This window comes from Tamandua tetradactyla, chromosome 10, assembly GCF_023851605.1.
Source record: "Tamandua tetradactyla isolate mTamTet1 chromosome 10, mTamTet1.pri, whole genome shotgun sequence".
Classification (NCBI taxonomy): domain Eukaryota; kingdom Metazoa; phylum Chordata; class Mammalia; order Pilosa; family Myrmecophagidae; genus Tamandua; species Tamandua tetradactyla.
This window is the reverse complement of record NC_135336.1, coordinates 25666922-25685673: the sequence shown is the minus strand read 5'-3', so window position 1 is coordinate 25685673 and position 18752 is coordinate 25666922. Positions and strand designations below refer to the sequence as shown.

Below are 18752 nucleotides of genomic sequence, written 5' to 3'. Positions count from 1 at the left end.
TACTCTGGAGGTCACCTTTACTCAAGCTTCAGTCAGACATTGCTGCTTCTCATGGATAGTCAAACCCCAAACAAAACCATTCCTGCCAATCCTAAAGAATACCTAGGGCATTATATAAGATTCTAAAAAGGTTCCATGCACTAGGGTAACTTCCCAGAAACCTACAACCTCCAGATGGGCCCCTGGACCAGATAAGTCCTGAAATGCACAGGGGCCAGCCTCTCTAGAACATGAACTAGTTCCATCCCCCTATTCTATATTATCAACAGCCCCATTCCAACATGAAAACGTTAGAATGGGCATAGCCCAAATATCCCTAAAGAGTGGGAGAAAGATCAAAGGAAAAAGTGGAGTTATACAGAGAAGATAGGGTTTAACATATGAGTATGATGGCTGAATCATTATATTGATACTTCTTTTAGTCTCCAGTATCTTAGAGCAGTTAGAAGTAAAACCTTAAAATTGTGGAAATTGTAACCATACCAAACTCTGAAATCTGTTCTACAACTAATTGTTTAGATGTGCTTTGAAATTTATTGCTTTTTTGTATATATATTATTTTTCACAAAATAGAAAAAAAATTCAATTGTGATCATTAAAATAAAGAAGAATATTCCTTCTAACCTTCACTGTTCTGAAGCAGCTAGAAGGGAAATCTGAGATAATGGAATGGTAGCCTGTGACAAACTCTGGGATCTGTTCTGTAACTACTTGAAGAGTACTTTGAAAATTATTGTTTCTTTTCTTTCCTTGCTTTGTATATATGTTATATTACACAATTTAAAAGTTTAAAAAAACACAATGGAATACTACTTCATACTCACTACAATGTCTATTATAAAAAATGAAAAATAGCAACTGTGGAAAGGATGTGTAGAAACAAATAATAATCCACTGTTGGTGGGAAATTAAAATGGTACACCTGCCATGAAAAATAGTTTGACATTTCCTCAAAAGTTATGTATAGAATTACCACATGACCCAGCAATCCCAATTTCTGGGTATATACTCAAAGAATTGAAAGTAGGGACTTGAACAGATATTTGTACTACAATGTTTCTAAGGGTATTACTCACAATTGCACAAAGATGGAAGCAACCCAAGTGTTTCTCAACAGATGAATGAATAAATAAAATGTGATATATACATACAGTAGAATATTATGCAGCCATAAATAAGAACAAGTTCTGACACACGCAACAACATGGAGGAATCTTGAAGACATTGTGTTGAAGGCAATAGGCCAGACAAAAGAACAAACATTATATGATCTCACTGATATGAAATAATTAGAGTAAAAAAATTCAAAGAGTCAGAAACTAGAATACTAGTTACCAGGGGCTAGGGAGGGGATTGGGAATGGAGAGTTAAAGCTTAACTGGTATAGAATTTCTGTTGGGGGTGATGGAAAAGCTTTAATAATGGATGATGGCAATGGTAGCATACCATTGTAAATGTAATTAACATCACTGAAATTATATAGTTGAATGTGGTTAAAGCGGAAACTTTAGGTTGTATATATATCACTAAAATAAAAATTAAAAAAAAAAAACAAACACTTCCAACACAGAAAAAAAGGACAGTATTGGGACAAATGAAGAATTTGGAATATGGACTGTGTGTTTTATAATAATGTTTTAAAAAATTAAAATCATAGGACTACAGAACACAAACACATTCTACAATTTGAAGTGAGGAGCAGAAATTTCAGATGATCGTAAAGGGGCCAGATCTAGTCATTTGGACATATTTCTCTAGCTTTTAATCAGTAGTGGATCTGCCATTAGCAATCAAGCAGCATGTACTTGCTGCCTACTCACCACTCTCTTGTCCGGGACCCTTTGGGTAAACACCTTGTAGAGCCGCCAGCTCTTCCCCAGAATGGGGCCAAATATAAGGGAGGTCCCAATACACAGCAAGGACAGTCGTATCTACAGGTGGAAATGGACAAAAACAAGTCATGAGAGAAACCTTCATTGGTTTCCCATGTATTCTAATCTGCAAAGTCTCAGTTTCACAGAGGGCATGGGATAGAAAATAGATCTCACTGACTAAGCATTTAAAGAATGCCTGCGGGCGGGCCATGGAACCTCAGCAGGCAGAGTTCTTGCCTGCTGTGACGGAGAGCCAGGTTTGGTTCCCAGGGCCTGCCCACACACACACACACACACACACACACACACACACACACACACAAAGATGCCTCTGAATGTAGCTGAATCAAGCTTAAAGGTAACCACCACCTATAATAGCAGCTGATTTTAAAAATTATCAGAACTTTAACATATGAGGATATTATAACAAAAATTTAAAACTTCACCTACCTGAATAAGAGCTTCCATTGATCTTCCCACTAAAACATCTTGATCTTGAATCCCAAAAAGGTAAGCACTACTGTAAGTCAGGCAACTGCCCAGTAAGGTCACAATGTTCAGATTGGGACTGGACATCTTCACAATCCTAGAGGGAACCAGGAAGGACACTGCTGTGACTCTTTGTTCTAGGAGTGGAGAGAGCTTCCTCAACCACCTCATCTCCAATACAGCCTCACAGCAAAAGGGTACTGGGAAGAACCATTTACAGATTGATGCTAAAAACATAGGCCTTATTTAAATTTATTTTCAAAAGGAAGTAAATGCAGGCACTTCTTGCTTGTGTGACTCCGAGTCTTTAAAGGAAGGTAGATTCCTAAAAGTAGGTGGTATCAGAGAAGAGTTATAATTTTACCCATGAAGATTATGCTTGCTAAAGAACTACTGTATGCAACTTCGTGAGTAAATAACTAGCAGTAGACCCGAAAGAGAGACCATTTGGAGTTTTCGAAGCGAGCTGTAGGGTGAGTTGCTTTTGGAAAGAGCCATCTTCTAAGCTTCAAAACCTAGGAATCACCTTTTCCTTCTTCCCTTTCTTTAAACACCTATATTTTGCAAGTTTTTTCATTTCATATTTCAAAATCTCTCTCTGCATTTTCTATCACTCTCCACTCCCAATGCCATGTTTATCCAGGATGTAGTCATATTAAGAGCAAGGAAGTGGAGTCAGGTGTGACAGGTGTGAACCCTGGTTCTGCCACTAACAGCTGTGTGACTTGGGGAAGTTACTTACTCTATCCTTCCTACCTCCTCCACCACTGCTGCCTCATCTGTAAAATGAGGATTTTATCTTTCATATCCACTCACAAGTTGCCATGAGGAATACATAAAAGGTATGGTAAAACTCTTTGCAAACTCTAAGGTGATGTGAAAATATTAATTTTTAGATTTCTGGAGTAACCTTCAGCAATCTGAGGACCAATTTTTCCCTGGCCTAATACATCCTATATCTTACTTTCAGAAATTATTTTCTTAAAATGCCTTCATCACTTAGCAAAAGAGCTACATGTATAAATAATGTTCTATTGTTTACCTTAAGTATCCTACATCCAAATTTAAGATCTAGCCCCAACCTACCTATCCATTTATTCATTCAGGTTTGCCTGCTCACTCTCTCTGTCATCAAATTATGGATTTATGGAGAGTATAATCTTCTCTAGTTGCCTTGTTTCTCACCATAAGAAGGGTAGTATGTAGTGAACAGTAACTACAGAAATAAGAATAATGTTAACCAGCAGCTTCACTAAGTACTTTTAAAAACTTTCAATTTTGGTAACATATATACAACTTAAAATGTCCCATTTGAACTGCTTTCAAACGTACAATTTGTTGGTATTAATTACATTCACAACACTGTGCTACCACCACCAAAATCCATTACCCCAAATTTTTCATCATTTCAAACAGAAACTCTGCACCCATTAAGCAATAACCCTTTTCTAATCTCTGTGACTGCCCCCTCTCCCAGCTCCCTAACCTATAATATACTATCCATCACTATGATATTTGCTTATTCCAGGCATTTCATATAAGCAACATCACAAAATATTAGTCTTTTTGTGCCTGGCTTATTTTACTCAACACGATGTCTTCAAGGTTCATCCATGTTGCAACATGTATCAGCACTTTATTTCTTTTTAGATGTGAATATTTCCTTGTGCACATATAAACACACCACAAAGCATTTTGAAAGAAAAGTAATGCATTAAAGAGACTAGTGCTCACACTGATTTAGAAAAGAGGGCACCAATGGCCTGGGGCTGGCCACACAGGAAGTCAGAAGCAATGGTCTAATCACTATCATTTTGGGTGGGCTTCTACAAGTTCAGTAAAGGAGGCCAGCCTACCCCAAGGCCACTCACGAGCCTTAGCCATGAATATCCGATAGTGACCTCAACACTGAGCAACTGCCAGGGTTTCACTGCCACACAACTCCGGTGTTTAGATTATTGATGGGTAGGTTACCTTCTTAATTCTTCTCTAGACCCATTTTATATTAGCACCACTGTACATTCAACTCTCCTTGGAGTACTACAGTACTGCTTGAAATCCTCATATAGGTTTCCTCCCCTTCCTGCTTTAGTTAGGAGGACTTGACTTTTTTTAAATGCAATTTTATTGAGATATCTTCACACACATCACAATCCATCCAAAGTATACAATCAGTGGTTCACAGTATTATCACATAGTTGTGTATTCAGCACATTGATCATTTTTAGAACATCGGCATCACTCCAGAAGAAGAAATAAAAAGAAAAAAAGAAGAAAACCCATACATCCCATACTACTTACCCCTTTCTCTTATCAACCAGTAGTATTGTAGTCTACCCAATTTTTAAGACTTAAATAGAGGTAGGTTAACTAAGACACTGTAGTATTGACATATATAGTAGAACAAAACAAAACGTCTAGAAGTAGATCCATAGAAACATGGGTAACTGATTTATTATTTTTGCAATATAGTTATATTAGCAATATCGAAGATCAGGGCTACTGGATTACAGTTCAACAACATCAGGTATTTCCTTCTGGCTATTCCAAAACACTAGACACTAAAAAGAAATAGCTATATAATGAGTCAGTAGTCACAGTCATCTGTTAAATCCCAACTTCTCAGTTATACCTCCTTCCTCTCATTTGATCTTTCAATCCTCAGGGATATCTACGCAGTGACCATTTTAACTTCCTTGAGCTGGAAAGGGGTGTCGATCTTCTAGCGTAGAGGAATGAACCTGGTTGCTGCTCTTGGAGAGACTGAGGCTTCTGGGTTTCAGGACTTATCTGGCCTAGGATCAATCTGGAGGCCTCAGGTCAATGAAAAAATAAACTTACTACGAAAAACTTTTATGGAGACTTAGATAGGGCCCAGGGCACTTGTTAGGGCTTTCAGGAATCCTTTCGGTTGGGACTTGTCATATTGTGCTAGTTGGAAATATCTGGTTAAAGCCCGCATAAGAATAACATCCAGAATGACCTCTCAACGCTATCTGAAGTCTCTTAGTCACTGATATTTTATTTTGTTCCATTTCCTTTCCCCCTTTTGGTCATTCTCACTCCCATGACGCCAGGGCCAGGCACACCCTGGGAGTCATGTCCCACATTGCCAGAGAGACTTACACCCCTGGGAGTCATGTCCCAAGTAGAGGGGGAGGGTACTGAGTTTATCTTCAGAATTGGCTTAAAGAGAGGCCACATTTGAGCAACAAAAGAGGCTCCCTGGAGGTGACTCAGGCATAATTACTTGCAGGTCTAGCTTCGCCATTGCAGAAATAAGTCTCATAAGGGCGAGTCTCAAGATCAAGGCTTGGCTTACTAAATCGGGAGTCCCTAATGCCTAAGAGGATATCAGAAATTTCCCTAGTGGGGAACTGTAATACTTCTACCTTTTTCCCCAGTCTCTCAAGATGACTTTGCAAATATGTTTTTATTTTCTGCTCCAAATACTCTGGAATGTATCCAGGTATTAGATTAACCTGTTCAGAATAATAATAATAATTCCCTATTCTAGGTTCAATATAATTAGGTTGTTTAAATAAACTAACCAGATAGGTTAAATTAGATAGTGTGGTACAGAAAATTTAAATTTTGGACCAAATAAACATTTCTTCCTTTGGTCTCCCACAGAAGTTAAAGTTTTAAAATATAGACAACATCATCCTTTACCCTGTATTCTGATGTACCTCGAGTCCTAACCAGTATTTTTTTTTTTTGACAAAATGTGCATCATCATGTATCCTTCATATCTTAGACATTGATGCAAGTTCTTTTATTTTTTCAGGTTCAGTTTTGAATAGACAAACTTTTATGGACTTATATGTTTATACTTTGATATTTTTCCTGAACAATTTAACTGGTTCAGAAAAAAGTGAATAGAAGATGATGTACCTAGATTATTTGCCCAAATCAACACCTGCAAATCACTGAAAGGTGAATCATCTCCAATTCAGCAAGTGAATGTCTTTGCCACTTTGGTAGGAATTCAACCACCAATGTCATTAATTTTTCCTTTTGAACTAAAAGAGGAAGTCTACATATTCTGAATATCTTAATCAACCACAGACATACACAAATTTGTATTATATACTTAATTATAAATACCTGTGCTACCTACATTAGTTGTGTTACATTTATGAGAAGATAAAAACCTGGACTGGGTTACTGGCAGTGAAAAACAAGGTGGGCTTTTGTTTTGTTTTAAAAGGATTATATATCAATTTCTCATGTAAGGCAAGAATTTTCTTGATTTTTTCTATTCTCAGGTAGCGGCTTAATGTTTATAGATAATATCTGTCTATATCTGCAGAACCGGTGTAAACTTGGGTTATTATTTCAATAGTCTTTAATGAATTCAGATACTTACGTGACATCCACCACTCACACGTAAAATGTTTTATGACTTATGTTTTATGTTTAAAGTTTGTTAACGTCCGTGTCTGGTAACATGTCCTGAGTACTTTTAGTAAACTTTCCTAGGATGTCACAGGGCCATGTCTTCTAAATGTGACTTGAGTTGATAAAACGGGTTCTATTAAGCTTCAATATGTTGAAAACCATAAATGAATGTTTTTCCAAAAAGCATTTTAATAAAATGGTTAAGATTTTAAATGCATAAATGTATCGAATTTCTTTTTTCAATCCATTGCTTTGATCCATGTTATAAAGGGATTATAAATCTGTCACATCTGGATAAGCTCCAAACAGCTCTTTAGTAATGTTATTTCATGTGTTTCAGCAATACGGAACTTTTATTGCTGTCTTGCTTATTTCTAATCTATTAGGTTAAAAATATGAACCCAATTCAGATTCTGCATACAAACAAATATTTATATGACCTCTAACCATTATATTCAAACTCTGTATTATAAAGGTTAAGCAGCCTGGCCCTATTCCTTCTTCTCCTGCCTGGACCACTCATATCCCACGATTTTAGAAGAGTTTGTTACCTTTCAACTTCCGGAATTCTAAATTCTTTAATTATAATGACTTCACTTTATTCCACTTCAGATGCCATCCCCAGAGCCACACCCTGTGTCTTATTGTTCAGAATGGACCCATTTCTGAAATTTCACATACTACTGTCCTATACTTTGACCATAATCTGTCCAAAATTTAACTCACTGTGTTTTCTCTGAAATCTGTTCTTCCTACAATCTTCCCCAGTTCAGATAAAAGGCAACACTATCTTTCCAACTGCTTAGAATAAGTATCTTGGGAGTCATCCTGGACTCTTGCCCACCCTTCATATCCACTTTGTTATGAAATCCTGTTGGCTCTATCATCATAATACATGCAAACTCTAACTACTCACCACCTCTACTGGCACCTCCTGATCAAAGTCATCAGCATTTCTTGCTTGGATTTTGCAATAGTCTTCTAACTGGTCTCCCCACTTCCATCCTGGACCCTCTCTAAAGTCCATTTTCATTCCAGCAGCTAGAATGATCCATGAAATGTAAATCAGATGTCACTCCTCTACTCGACACCCTACAGTGGCTCGCCATCTCATTCGGGGAAAAACCAAAGGAAGTAGAAGGACTCCACATTTGGTCCCCACTCTCTCTCTATCTCATTTCCCGCTATTTTTTCCCTTACCCACTCCACTCCAGCCACACGGGCCTCCTTGCCGTTCCCTGAAAACACCAGACACTCACATACTTCAGAGATTTGAAGCAGCTGCTCTCTTTACCTCGAATATTTTAACCCGCATATCTCATGCTCATTCCCTCTCTGACTTCAAGTCTTTGTTCAAATGTTGCCTTCTCGATCAAGGCCACAAGGAGAGCCTATTTAAAATTATAGCCCCTCACCCCTCAGCATTCTGAATCCTCCTTTTCCTGCACTTTCTCCAACCTGCCCCCATCCCACCACAGTACTTACTACCTTCTAACATATTACATAATTTACTTATTTATTATCATTATTGTTTATTGTCTTCTCTTCCCAGTTAGAATTGTTCATGATGTATTCCCAGCACTAGAACAGCAGCTGTCACTTTGAAGGCATGCAGTATTCGATGAATGAATGAATGGGCCTCCTATCCTGCCAGCTGTCTGATATGCTTACACCTAACAAACTTGCTCTTTGATTGCACACAGACTTCCAGTTCCTTGGTCCTTTCACATCATCACAGTTTTTCAGTTTCTTATTGGTCTCTCTTCCTTTCTTTACCCAGTTTGAAATCTTTGGTTGATCATTTGAACTGTTTTCTCAACAACACTCAATTCCCTTCCAAACAAATCCTTTTGCTGCATCTGCCCAACAAAACTTTACCATCAACTTCACAATCTATTGTTTGATTTTACATTCAGGCAGCTGAGTGCTGCTGGAGAAAATGATACAACCTTGAAGACTGTGGCTACCAAAATGATGGTCTCCAATATCAAGCAGCCAAGCTTACTGCACCACTAATCTTATTTTTTTGTATCAGATATTTAAAAAAATTTTCTTTGTAAGAGACTCATCTCTTTGGTTTCAAAGAAATAAGAACACATATCTGTCTGAATGATGCCCTTGGTCTAGATCAGGACCACAGGATCTATGTGCATCAATACAGCTGTCACATTACATCACTAACTTTTTACGTTTGTCCCACTGGACACAGTTTCTACTCAAAAGCCAGGTTGTTTCTTATTGACTTGCATCTCAGCCCCTAACATAGTCTTTGGAAGATGGTAAGTGCTCCACAACTAATTATTGGTTGAATGAATGAATGAATTCATCAACAGATATAGAAGGCTCATCTTTTCTTCCTTTCCTTATCCCCTTTTCCAGCCTAATTCTCCCCCCTGGCAAAGCTCTCCTGTTAGGTGGAAGGATCAGGGCACTAAAGTGACAGAAATTCTTGACAGTCAGAGGGAGAATTAAAAGATGGTTCAATGCCTGTGTATCAAGACAAGAGAGGAAATTGTGGATTGCCAGGTTCAACTTTCTATACTCCCAAGTGGGTAACTTTGGAGGCTTACAGGTCTACAACCATTCTAGGTAACTACAGGATTTCAGGGGAATACCCTCGGTCCCTCCAAGGACTCCCTGCCAATCATGAACTCAAAAGATCCAGATATTTTAGGGGCTGCGAGTGTCATGTATTTCCACAGACATCAGGTTTTGACCACTTTTCAAATCACCACATCTCCCAGGGTTTTCACTGAAAATTCTTGTCATTTGGAGGAGCTTCTCTTTTTCTTCCCCCTTCATAATGGTGTTGAAGGAAACCTAAAAATAAATGAGAGATGGGGCAGCCCTCGATCTTGGGGATTGTCCTTACAAAACCTACTCCTGCAAAAGAAGAAGCCAAGCTTCCTTATACTTATGCCTAAGTTTTGTTACTCTTTTGTTACTCAAATGTGGCCTCTCTCTCTCTAAGCCAACTCTGTAGGTGAGCTCTCTGCCCTCCCCCCAACATGGGACATGACTCCCAGGGGTGTAAATCTCCCTGGCAACGTGGGACACGAGTCCCACTAATGAGCCTGGTCCTGGCATTGTGGGAATGAGAAAACCTTCTTGATCAAAAGGGGAAGATAAAATGAAGCAAAATAAAATTTCTATGGCTGAGAGATTTCAAATAGAGTTCAGAGGTCTTTCTGGAGGTTATTCTTATGCAGGATATATTTATCCCTGTTCTAGTCTGCTAGCTGCCAGAATGCAACACACCAGAGTTGGATTGGCTTTTAATAAAAGGGGATTTATTTTGTTGGTTCTTCAGAGGAAAGACAGCTAACTTTCCACTGAGGTTCTTTCTTATGTGGAAGGCACAGGATGGTCTCTGCTGGTCTTCTCTCCAGGCCCTGGGTTCCAACAAGTTTCCCCAGGGTGACTTCTTTCTGCATCTCCAAAGGCCTGAGCTGAGCTGCAAGTGCTGAGATGAGGAATGCCGAGCTGCTAGGCTGTGCTACATTGCAATCTCCCATTTAAGCACCAGCCAATTAAGTCAAAGGTCACTCATTGCAGCAGACACGCCTCCTAGCTGACTGCAGATGTAATTGGCAACAGATGAGGTTCACGTACTGTTGGCTTATGTCCGCAGCAACAAGACTAGGTATGCTCACCTGGCTAAGTTGACAACTGAATCCAACTAACACAATCCCTTTTCAATTTTTGCTGTATTGGAGCAGTAAAGGGAAATACCTGTAACTGTTGAACTGTCATCCAATGGCCTTGATTCTTGAAGATGACTGAATAACTACAGAGCTTTTAAGGTGTGAACGTGTGAGTGTGAAAACCTTGTGACTGACAATTACTTTATCCAGTGTATGGACAGATTAAGAAGAAAAAGAAAAGACAAAAATAGATAAACAATAAGGGGGCCTGGAGGTTATGGGATGTTTTGGGTCTTCTTTTTTACTTTTCTTTTTATTGTTTTTGGAGTACTGAAAATGCTCAATAATCAATTGTAATGATGAATGCAGGGCTTTCTGTAAACCACTGATTGTACACTTTAGATGATTATATCTCAATAAAAAATCATTGAAAAAAAATAAATGAGAGAAAGGTTTCTATCAGGATGCCTGTGAAGCTTTTTGCTCTCCTGTTCTTGTTTTTAGGAAAGTGCAACATCTTGGGGGTGTGTTTATTCACATATACACATGCACATATGTGTTTACTTTGTCTCCAATGAAATCAGGTCACTTGAAAGATTCCTTTCCACTGGCTGAACTCTTCCTGGAGAATTTCCCCAGGCAATGCCCTTGTCCAGTATGTCATCATGTGTTGCAGGCCACACAGGCCCAGCTATGACAGCCCTTGTTGAGCAATTGATGGATGAGATGTCATCTCCACAACTATACAGACTACAGATTCGGCTGACATTTGCATCAGAGGCTAACAGCATGCATTCCACTCTCTGGTTTCAGAAAAACTGCTGATCTCAGACTGATTTGCTGCTTGCAGCTGAGCTAAGAAACATGTCTTCTTCTTATATGCTTGTAGCCAGTAACTAATGTTTTGTCATGAGTCAGAACACTCAGCACTGCTTTTGTCCTGGGTGGGCCCAGCCTCTCTAAATTTGTCTGTTTTCCTGTAGTCACAAGTGCTTGTGCGGCTATTCCCTACTCACCATTCTGTCAGCACAAGGCCACAGCTGCTGAAGCTGTAGAGGAAATGGAAGAGAAAAGAGAGTCTGACCGTGGAATAGTTAAATGGTTCATAAGAACCAATAGTGGCTGGACTTGAAATCTAAGATCCTTTACAGCTCTTCCCTTCTTAAATTACTCCAGAGGTGAGTTTCCTTTCCTTATCACTGGCTTATTAATAAATTAGTCATACTTTGTATTTCTGCCTCTCTATCTTAACCAGGAACACTAGGCTGACCTGATTAGAACTTACATCCCAATCAATTAAACAAGCAATGTTCAATAAAAATTTGCTGAACCCTGCAAAAATTTCCTTTTAGTAGTGTCTTCATGCCTTACTAGTTATTTTTTTAACGCTCTCCATGAATTAAACATTAAACAATTCCTAAATATATCTATTTGTTAAGTTATGAAGAATTGAAAATAGGAAGGCAAATGTGATATAATCCTGCCCTTAGGTCAATAGGATACTATCTCCTTAGTTTCTAACCTTTTCACGATATAGACAATTTTCTAATTCTTTCTATTCCTCTTTTGAAATAAAATAACATTTTAATTTTACATTAGCAACTGTTTTATCAGAATCCACCTATGTATATAAACATATATATTATAGACATTACATATATGACTCTACATATAAATTTCCATTCTACAAATTTCAGAATGCATAGTTCTCTTGGACTATACACAGATCTAAGGATCTATTTTTAAAATGCCTCCTTGCAAATATCTTAGAAAGTGAAGTACGGCAATTTAGATGTAAGATCAAATGTCTCTTTCTCATTGTAAGGGCTCAATTTGAGAAATAGCAGTGAAAAAGTTTACTGATAGGTTCAAAATAAGTGATGATAAGAAAAAAAGAAAAAAGCCCCAAAAGGCATCTTTGCTGAAAAGGAAGCCTGTGTGGCTTCAATTAGGCATATTATGACTACATTCCACATTGATTAAAAAAATTAGTTTACAAATGTATTTTTACCATGTCTCATGCAATTACAAAATATTTTTAATGTGTATTTAAATGCTATAGGCAAAAATTCTCTTCCCTCATATAACTCAGGCTCTGGGGAGGTTCTAGGCATATGTTGCAATTTACGAGGCAGTGATTTCAACTTCCTTTCTCTCCTTAACTGCAGGAGAGGGCCTTGAGCAATTCCTGGCATAAGACTTGTAGCATCTGCAAAAGGGCAGAGCAGATGTCCTGATTTTAAACAGGGCATAAAGCATAAGGCACAGTCGGTCACACGAAACACCCAATCATAGGGATTCTGCTACTAAACCAGACTACAGTCATCTGCCAGGCGAAGTGTAAATTGATCTCTTTGAGGTATACATTCGCCTGCCCAACTGGGGGTGTTTCCTTTCCTTCTATTTCTTTCTCATCTTCAGGTTTGAGAGTAGGAGAACTTTGGGCTTTGCATCTTGGGATCTGAAAGGAATCCTAAACAACTCCAGCTGCTGGAATCATTCCCTGCTAGGCCAGAATCTGGGAATTCCTGATTCTGGGATTGGGTTTTACTCAGCTTTGTCCCCAGCAGCACCTCCTACAGAGCCCTGAACCAAGAGGAAGCTTATTAAATGTCTGTTAAATGATGTGATAAAACATTAGCATTAGAAGGGATTTTATAGTTTCAGTACTTACCAGAGATAAGAGGGGGACGGCTGTAAAAGCAGGACCTCTATGCTTCCTATCACTCTGCCCTCCACCAGGTACCTGGGGTAGGGTTTGTATCATAGCGTTCTGAGGAATGCAGCTCGAAAACCAGTGATCTAAAATGATTCCCTCATTTCTTTTTTTTTTCCTGTTTAAAATCTGGTGCTTATTAATAATTATGCTTTTCATTTATTATATTATTTTAATTAATTTTTAAATTAAAAAACACATTCTTAACATATGATCATTCCGTTCTACATATATAATCAGTAATTCACAATATCATCACATAGTTGCATATTCATCATCATGATGGTGGTAGTTAGATTCAGTTGTCAACTTGGCCAGGTGAAGGCACCTAGTCCTGTTGCTATGGACATGAGCCAATGGTATGTGACCCTCATCTGTGGCTCATTACATCTGCAGTCAGCTAGGAGGCGTGCTTGCTGCAATGAATGACGTTTGACTTAATTGGCTGGTGCTTAAATGAGAGACTCAACATAGCACAGCCCAAGCAGCTCAGCATACCTCATCTCAGCACTGGCAGCTCAGCCCAGGCCTTTGGAGATGCAGAAAGGAATCACCCCGGGGGAAGTTGTTGGAACCCAGAGGCTTGGAGAGAAGGCCAGCAGAGATCACCCTGTGCCTTCCCACGGAAGAAAGAACCTCAGTTGAAAGTTAGCTGCCTTTCCTCTGAAGAACTAATGAAATAAATCCCCTTTTATTAAAAGCCAATCCATCTCTGTTGGGTTGCATTCCAGCAGCTAGCAAACTAGAACAAAGATCATTTCTTAAAACATTTGCATCAATTCAGAAAAAGAAATAAAAAGACAACAGAAAAAATTTCATACATATCATACCCCTTACCCCTCCCTTTCATTGATCACTAGCATTTCAATCTACTAAATTTATTTTAACATTTGTTCCCCCTATTATTTATTTTTATAAAAATATCATCCGTTGATAAGGTAGATGTGCTGGTTTGAAATGATGTATGGACCCTAGAAAAGCCATGTTTTAATCCTAATCCCATTTTGTAAAGTCAACTGCTTCTTCTAATCCCTATTCAGTATTGTGTTTGAAACTGTAATCAGATCATCTCCCTGGAGATGTGATTTAATCAAGAGTGGTTGTTAAGCAGGATTAGGTGATGACATGTCTCCACTCATTTGGGTGGGTCTTGATAAGTTTCTGAAGTCCTATAACAGAGGGACCATTTTGGAGAATGAAGGAGATTTGGAGAGAGCAGAGAATGCTGCAGCACCACAAAGCAGAGAGTCCACGAGCCAATGCTTTGGAGATGAAGAAGGAAAACACCTCCCGGGGAGCTTCATAAAACTGGAAGCCAGGAGAAAAAGCTAGCAGATGATGCTGTGTTTGCCATGTGCCCTTCCAGCTGAGAGAGAAGCCCTGACTGTGTTTGTCATGTGCCTTCTCACTTGAGAAAACCCTGAACTTCAATCGGCCTTCTTGAACCAAGATATCTTTCCCTGGATACCTTAGATTGGACATTTCTACAGACTTGTTTTAATCGGGACATTTTCTCAGTCTTAGAACTGTAAACTAGCCACTTATTAAATTCCCCTTTTTAAAAGCCATTCTGTTTCTGGTATATTGCATTTCAGCAGCTAGCAAACTGGAACAGTAGATAAAAGGAGCATCAGACACAAGGTTTTCACAATCACACAGTCACATTGTGAAAGCTATATCATTATACAATCATCTTTAAGAAGCATGGCTACTGGAATACAGCTCCACATTTTCAGGCAGTTTCCTCCAGCCTCTCCATTACATCTTGACTAACAAGGTGGTATCTATTTAATGTGTCAGAATAACCTCCAGGGTAACCTTTCAACTCTGTTTGGAATCTCTCAGTCATTAACACTTTATTTTGTCTCATTTTGCTCTTTCTCCTTTTGGTCGAGAAAATCCCTTGATGTTGAGTCCCAGCTCATTCTAGGGTTTCTGTCCCACATTGCCAGGAAGGTCCATACCCCTGGGAGTCACGTCCCACGTAGACAGAGGGAGGGCAGTGAGTTTGCTTGTTGTGCTGGCTGGAGAGAGAGGCCATATCTGAGAGAGAGGTTCTCTTGGGGATGACTCTTAGGCCTAATTTTAAGTAGGCTTGACCTATCCTTTGTGGGGTTAAGTTTCATATGAACAAATCCCAAGGTTGGAAACTCAGCCTATTGCTTTGGTCGTCCCCACTGCTTGTGAGAATATCAAGAATTCTCCACTTGGGGAGGTTGAATTTTCCCTCTTTCTCACCATTCCCCCAAGAGGACTTTGCAAATACTTTTTTACTCACTGATCAAATCACTCTGGGATTTATTGGGGCATCACTCTGGACAAACCTACAAAATCTTACACCCTACTCAAGTTTCCATGTACTTATGGTGTGCAATTAAGCTGTCCACATAAGTCATATTAGGAAATGCACTCGTCAAAATATAAATTTTATACTAAATAAATTTTTGCTTTCGTCTCATGCATAAGTTAAAATTTTAAAATATTAATTACCGTCTATTTTCAACACCCTGCGGTGATGACATTCCTTTGTTCTTCCTCATGCAAAAACATTTTAAAATTTGTACATTTTGACTCCCTCGCTTTACAGATGAAGGGACATGCATGAGGTTGCACCAGACAGGAACCATGACGGGAAAGCTAATCCCAGTGTCCTACTCCAGGCACCTTCCAGTGTTCTTTTCGCTTATCCCCTAGTTTACTTCGGCTGCCTGGGAACCTGTGTCCACCTGCTGATCAACAAACCTTTGTAAGATTCTTTCTAACCCTGGATTCTAACATGCTGCTGTAGTGCTGGTAAGATTAAGGTTTTCTCCTGCCTCCCAACAGGAGACTCTCAAAGGCCCCACTGTTCTGTAGTATCATCAGAGGAGACAGAGGCCGTCTTGATTGCCCTGGAGATAACAGCAACTTCTGGGCTGTAAGACTGCCTCTTTCAGATTCCAACTGCTGTCTTGGAAGTAGGACTGGCAGAGCTACTGGCTGGAAAACCAGGCTAAATTCTTGCTACAACCAGTTGGGTTCTTGGTTTCCATGACTGCATAGTGTCTCTGAGTTTTGGCCCCAGCAGTGGCCTGGAAGTGTCTGCTCTAGGATGTGACAGGAATGGTATATTCTGTTCTGTAATATGATGTAAAAGGAATAACTGATGGATAAACAGTGTATATACGCTTAAGCAGCTTTCAGGGATTAAGACTGAGATAACACTACAGTGAAAAGAGATTTACTAGCTGTGTATGCCAGGTGGTTTGCCTAACTACTGTGATGCAGTTTCTTTATCTAAAAATGGGGAAAGTGGTATCCACCTTACTGGGTGCTGTCAGGTTAAAGATATATCTAAAGTACTAAGCACACAAAAGGCATGTAATAGAAAGTAACAACTACTAATTTTAAGTGAAATAATCTGTATTTACACATATAGGAATTAAAAGTACTGATATTATGACGAAGCTGAAGTACCCCAAAGAACCTCTGAATCATAAAAAATTACATTATATTCAGAATCATCTGAACATATCTGTTCCTTCTTTGAAAATTTATCACAGAAATCTGAGATAAATAGTTTCATAATTCCTGGTTTTAAATAGGGACCAGGGGTTAGAAGAGTTAAAGTGATCAAGACATATGACTAGTAAGCAGTGGAGCTGGGATATGAATTTGAGTTTGACCCCAGAGCTTCAGGTCTTATGCTATTTAATCTTCCACTGTTAATTAACCTTTTGTCAACATTATTCAGGAGGAAACCTTATCCCCTTCTCTCTGTTATCCCACTTATTAAGGAGAGGTGTGCCTCCCTTTCTCTCTCCATGTGGGAATCTGCTGGGGTTTTCACATCTCTCTCCACCCCAGTACAGTGATCACACCTCCTCAAGCAAGCAGGAGTGGCTAGTACAACTTCAGAGAGGCTAAGAGGCCCGGGCTATATTTTACGAAGTGGTCTCCAAGACAGGATCCCCAATACAGGACCTCTACTCTCCTTTGCTCTTTTACTACCTCTACCATGCAGTGAGCACCCCTCCAATTCCTGTGCTTCATTTTAGCACTATACCAAGCATTGTTTTCTAATTGAGCTTTTACCAGAAATCACTGTGTTTTCTTTTTTTTTTTTTTTTTTTTTTTATAAATGCTAGGTTTTATTTTTAACATTTCTGATTGTGAAATATAACATTTATACAAAAAAGCAATAAATTTCAAAGTACATTGTAACAAACAGTTTTAGAACAGATTTCAGAGTTTGGTATGGGTTACAGTTCCAGAATTAGGTTTTTTCTTCTAGCTGTTTAAAGACATTGGAGACTGAAAGAAATATCAGTATATTGATTCAGCAGTCCAACTCATTTGTTAAATCCTATTTTCTCTGTAATAACTCCTCCCTGCCTTTTTTTTTTTTTTACAGATGTTTCTTATTTTTTTTCTTTTTTTTTTTATTAATTAAAAAAAGAATTAACAAAACAATTAGAAATCATTCCAATCTACATGTACAATCAGTAATTCTTAATAACATCACATAGTTGCATATTCATCATTTCTTAGTACATTTGCATCGATTTAGAAAAAGAAATAAAAAGACAACAGAATAAGAATTAAAACAATAATAGAAAGAAAAAAAAACAAAAAAAACAAAAAACAAAAAACCTATACCTCACATGCAGCTTCATTCAGTGTTTTAACATAATTGCATTACAATTGGGTAGTATTGTGCTGTCCATTTCTGAGTTTTTATATCCAGTCCCGTTGTACAGTCTGTATCTCTTCATCTCCAATTATCCCTTCTCTTTTTTTTTTTTTTTTTTAATTAACGGAAAAAAAGAAATTAACCCAACATTTAGAGATCATACCATTCTACACATGCAATCATTAATTCTTAACATCATCACATAGATGCATGATCATCATTTCTTAGTACATTTGCATTGGTTTAGAAGAACTAGCAACATAACCGAAAAAGATATAGAATGTTAATATAGAGAAAAAAATAAAAGTAATAATAGTAAAATCAAAACAAAACAAAACAAAACAAAACAAAAACCTATAGCTCAGATGCAGCTTCATTCAGTGTTTTAACATGATTACTTTACAATTAGGTATTATTGTGCTGTCCATTTTTGAGTTTTTGTATCTAGTCCTGTTGCACAGTCTGTATCCCTTCAGCTTCAATTACCCATTGTCTTACCCTGTTTCTAACTCCTGCTGAACTCTGTTACCAATGACATATTTCAAGTTTATTCTCGAATGTCCGTTCACATCAGTGGGACCATACAGTATTTGTCCTTTAGTTTTTGGCTGGATTCACTCAGCATAATATTCTCTAGGTCCATCCATGTTATTACATGGTTCATAAGTTTATCTTGTCTTAAAGCTGCATAATATTCCATCGTATGTATATACCACAGTTTGTTTAGCCACTCTTCTGTTGATGGAGATTTTGGCTGTTTCCATCTCTTTGCAATTGTAAATAATGCTGCTATAAACATTGGTGTGCAAATGTCCGTTTGTGTCTTTGCCCTTAAGTCCTTTGAGTAGATACCTAGCAATGGTATTGCTGGGTCGTATGGCAATTCTATATTCAGCTTTTTGAGGAACCGCCAAACTGCCTTCCACAGTGGTTGCACCCTTTGACATTCCCACCAA

At 38.4% G+C, this 18752-nt stretch overlaps 1 protein-coding gene across 2 annotated transcripts in view; it reads right to left on the bottom strand.

Annotated features, from left to right (window-relative positions):
• Positions 1-18752, bottom strand: part of GPR156 (G protein-coupled receptor 156) — a 157065-nt gene that overhangs the window by 45983 nt on the left and 92330 nt on the right. For both annotated transcript variants that reach the window (XM_077118217.1, XM_077118218.1), the window contains 2 exons: positions 2325-2460; positions 1821-1931 (listed from right to left, as the gene is read on the bottom strand). In XM_077118217.1, coding sequence (XP_076974332.1) covers positions 1821-1931; positions 2325-2460 — 247 coding nt within the window. The remainder of the gene's footprint in view (positions 1-1820; positions 1932-2324; positions 2461-18752) is intronic.